The sequence below is a fragment of the Thunnus maccoyii genome, chromosome 9 (assembly GCF_910596095.1).
Source record: "Thunnus maccoyii chromosome 9, fThuMac1.1, whole genome shotgun sequence".
NCBI classification, from domain to species: domain Eukaryota; kingdom Metazoa; phylum Chordata; class Actinopteri; order Scombriformes; family Scombridae; genus Thunnus; species Thunnus maccoyii.
Window position 1 is genome coordinate 19322587 of NC_056541.1, and position 4937 is coordinate 19327523.

A 4937-nucleotide genomic window follows, 5' to 3' on the forward strand; every position below is an offset into this window, starting at 1 on the left:
TGATTGTATTAATTGCATCTTTATTTCAGAAAACAGAGACTGAGAGAGAAAACACATTTAAACATCTATTGCACGTAACACACTCATTGTACAGCTTTCATACATGAAATGACAAAAACACAAGTCCATTCAACAAGCTGGGTGTGTTGTATTTATACAGCATTGTGATTATTGCACTGAGTTGTTAAGAGACATTCACCTCACACAATAAACTTGTGTCCAAAACCAATTACAGTATACAGATCAGTGGAGGAAACTGACTATATATGTACTTCTCTAATTCTTTTAGATGTTAATTTCCTATTTTTAATCATTAAACAGCAGCTTTTCTTCTTATGAAAACTATCACAGCACACATCTCAAAAACGGACCTCTGCCCATTTGCATATTGTATTTGGATCAGTTTAATACAATGTACATAGATGCTGCAACACAAAAATTGTTGCATGCTGTTGTGTCAGTAAATAAAACCACAGAACAACTCTTTTTGAGTGCAAGGCCAGTTGAGGTTTTATCTGCATGAAAAGGAAATACCAGAACTCAATTCTTTTTCCGTCAGCGTGTGTTTTTAATTTGCATGGCCTTGTGTTTATCATTTTGTTTCAGTGTTCAAGGAAACCTCACTCAAGTTTCTGAGTGATTTCAAATGCTAAACAAATGAAAACAACAATGCATAAACTCACTGCCAAAAGCCTGGAGCCCATTTTGCCAAATTTGCATCAACAGCAATGAACTTTGACATGTTTGACTAATCAAAATGATCTGCATACTTGTAACCCATAACTGAACATGCGTGAGCCCTGCAGGACTCACAGTTTATCTGCAATTTGCGAGTGACTAATATTTGTGAAACATGACACTGCTTCCATTTGTGATCATGAACATTCGCAAATTATTTTGAGTGAGACAAACCCTTAGAGTGTAATTTTACTACAGAAAGACATTGCTAAATATAATGATAATAATTTTTTATGCATTTATTATCAGAAAATATACTCCATATTTTACATTCCTTGTATTTACAACAAAAGATTTGTGCTGCAGCTAAAATTAGAAACTTTCCACAGTTACTATTCCTTCTGCTGAGTGAGACTGATGTCACCCATCCTGAAATACAACATGAGCCAAGTTCACATTTTTCAGATTTCTATAACACACAGAAACAGATAATTCATCAACTACACGATGTGCTTGTGAGGTTAAACTGCAGTAGTTTTCTCTGCTCTTGTGGAAAAACAGGACAAAAATGTTCATTTGTACAGTGAATCTCTACAAATTTAATCCATGAGTGTTTTTTTAATTACTAAAAAAAACATATTTCATATCTTTTGGTAATTAACTGCATGTTTGAAAACAGTATTTTATTGGCAAATGAGCAAACAAATCTGAGACCTCTAGATATGCGTTGATGCTCTGCCGTCCATGGAGCTGGACCTGGACAGGTATCGGCTTGTGGTGCGGCCTTCCTCTCCCATCGCATTTTCCATCTTTGCGAGCACAGAACTCTTGAACTTCCGCTTGAAGTCGTTGCCCATGAAAACATACAACACTGGGTTGAGGAAGCTGTTTGCTGCGGCCATAGCTGTGCCAACTTGTAGTCCGACTATTAAAATGTTGTGGTCGTAGTTTTGATGGTTTAGCTCAAGTAGGATGAACAGGTGGTAGGGCAGCCAGCAGATGAAAAAAGCAGCAACAAGGGCAGTCATGACTTTGAGGGGCTTGGTGGATTTGGCCATCCTGTTGGTGCGAAGTTTGAGGATGATGACAGAGTAGCAGATAATGATGATGATGAAAGGGACAACAAACCCTGCTAGGAAACGGCTAAATGCAATAATTCTGTGACTTTGCGGGTTTGATGTATAGTTGTTGTAGCAAGAGGTCTTGCCCAGATAAGTGTGAACATCTCGAAAGATTGTAGAGGGAATGCTCAGTGCGATAGCGACAACCCAGGCTATTATAACAACAACAGATGCCTTCCTTACAGTGCGGTGATTCTGGGACCAGACTGGAAACTTGACCAACATACAGCGGTCAACACTGATGACGACCAAGAGGAAGATACTGCTGAACATGTTGACGAACATAGCCAAGGGGGTGAACTTGCACATGAAGCGTCCAAAGATCCACTCATCCATCGCCGTGTGGGTGATGTTGAACGGGAGAAAGACGCAGAAGACAAAGTCAGAGATTGCGAGGCTCAGGTACCAGGTAGTGTTGACCGTCTTCTTCATCTTAAAGCCAGTGATCCAGATGACCAAAGCATTCCCGAAAAAACCCAGCAGAAAAATGATTATACTGACCACCAGCAAAGACACACACAGGACTTCCTTTGAACACGTTGATTTGTGCTGAAAAACTGACTCCTCGTGAGGAGTGAAATTGCCTTCGTCAGTGTAGTTGTAGTCCAAGACATATTCATATCCGTCCATTTCCATTAAAGAACAGAAGTATCTTTAAAATGTCTGTAAAAAACAAAACAAAACAAAAAACATTCAAAATGACCAAAAGATCTGCATGGGTAAGACTGTACATAACTTTCCAACAGAGCTCATTAAATTATAAAATATACTAATCTAAATTAACTGCAAATATAATATTTGAACCATTAAACAAAGTCATACCTGCTGTGCGGCTCTTCCACTGCTGTTGACTTGACGCTTTCCGGAGCTGAGTGACCAATGAGCTTTGTGTGGTTCCTTTAGTTGTGTTAACACCACATTCACCACCATCAGCTGACTAGGGGGTGTCTCAATACTTAAGTCCCCTGAACACTTTCATTTCTGCATTTTTAAGTCTTACATCTTAAAGGACTCTTGAGTCATTTATAAGATTTGTTTTGTTGATGACGTTAGAATGTACTTCCCATGTGGAAAACTTTTTATAGTTAAAGTTAAGTTCTTAGATATTATGCTAAACTCCCAATTTAGCCATCATCACAGCAACAAAAATAATTTCTTACACTGTTGTTGGTTACAAGTAAGTCTTTAAATGATTAAGTATTACAGTTTTTCAGTATTTCCAAATATATCCACTGGCTTGTGAAAACATTATTACACATACATGTACTCTCCTCTGTCAGAGTTTTGTAAAATGGCTCTGATGTTTTTGGGTATTGGAAGTTTCCCTTTTCTCTGCCGGATGCATGTTATCAGTGTGTTCAAAGCAGACAAAGGAGGAAGGCTTATGAGGCCGCAATGTTCATAAAACCGTAAAGCTCTGGGTGAGATGACGGTGGTCTCACAACAATAAACACACTGACTTTAATTTGATATTTCAACCCCAGCTGATACAGATGTTTCTAATAACTCGCACAAACAGCAACAGCTGCTGTAAACGCAGGCCAGGGAAGACATCGTCTTCATTTACTGACTCTCTGTGGTTGTCCTGCTGCTTCACGGAGTCATAATCATTTAGGCAGATGCATCCATCCACGATGTTCTGTGCTTCTTCTGAAAACGAGGAGGCAGCAGCAGGAACAGCTGCGAGAAGACAAACCACAGATGGCAAAGCTTCTCAGTTTGGAAAAGGTTATCATGAGTGAAGAGAACAACAACGTTTGCAGATGTGAAACTGGTTTCAAGTCCTGATTTCAAAGTTTCCATGAGAAACTAAGCTAATGTTGTATAGTTATGTCACAGTTGAGTCGTAAGTCGTCAGAAATGATCATATCTAAAAAAAAAAATAAGAATGATTTTGAGATGAAGAATCTATTTTAACCTTGAAGGTGATACTACAGAAAGGCATGGTCTGTGTTTTTGTAGTTTATCTCCACTTGATATATCTTAGTGTGCTTTAAGGTGGATGAGCAGGTTTTACTCATGGTACAAAATGACAAAAGTCTTCATGACAAAAGATACTAAAGAGGACAACACCAGTATTTATATATATATATATATATATATGTATGTATGTATGTATGTGTATGTGTGTGTGTGTGTGTGTGTGTGTGTGTGTGTGTGTGTGTATGTGTGTGTGTGTGTGTGTGTGGTATATATATTATATATATATATATACAGTACCAGTAAAAAGTTTGGACACACTTTCTCATTCAAGTGGATGGGAAGGTGTGTCTAAAAGTTGGACTGATACTGTGTATTTGACAATCTTGTTATGAATAAATTTGTGGATTTCTTGCATTTAGAGTATACAGTTCGAATTTCAGATTGAAATACAATCATTCTAACTTTAAAATATAAAAAAAAATGACAATTGTCTCAACATCACCACTATCTTAACATTTTTAAAACAGTATGGAAGAAAGCACCAATACATTTAAAAAAAAAAACTGATGTGTGCTTAAAACCCCTGTCATTTGCAGTGTTTCACAATGAGAACTACTGTATTAACGTGGGGAAAAGGCTTTAAGGTTTGTTTACGTGCTGACATCTTGTACTCTCCCCAGTTTTAGGAAGCAAAGAAAACTCTGTGTGTGTGTGTGTGTGTGTGTGTGTAAAAAACAAGAGCATCTGCTGTAGTCATATCATGTAATTTATCTTCTGTCTACCCCTAATGGTATTTTATGAATAATTTCTTTTGCCCATTTCTTTTCTTTATTACTGTATGTCCTTCTCTGTCATAACAAAGTTTCAAAACACTTGGTCTGAAACGTCAAAGGTGTTCTTCTGCTCTCTGAAATAACAGAAGGATTTTCTAAACTGGTCATTTGCTGTTTTTTTAACCTTTACTATGCTGCCTGAGAGACAAACAAAATACTGTTAAATACAGCATTTTATAAGTGGTTGGAGCATACACACTGAGAGTGTTTGTGTTGGTCACCCTGTGAGGATGTAGCTGACATCCTCATAATATTGACCCAACCGCAGATCAATGTGCTATAACAGAGCCGTAAAACCGCATGTCTCCAGAGATGTCATAATGAAATATATCTCTTACTGCTGTACTGCAGTTTACTTTGTTGGAATTAGGCGGGTAATTAC

At 37.7% G+C, this 4937-nt stretch overlaps 1 protein-coding gene across 1 annotated transcript; it reads right to left on the bottom strand.

The window, feature by feature from the left end:
- On the bottom strand, positions 1-2684 carry cmklr1 (chemokine-like receptor 1). The gene is made up of 2 exons (XM_042421668.1): positions 2622-2684; positions 1-2462 (listed from the first exon to the last, which is right to left on the bottom strand). Exon 2 carries the CDS (start codon positions 2433-2435, stop codon positions 1395-1397), a length of 1041 nt encoding a protein of 346 aa, XP_042277602.1. The 5' UTR covers positions 2436-2462; positions 2622-2684; the 3' UTR covers positions 1-1394.
- Positions 2685-4937: the final 2253 nt, after the last annotated feature.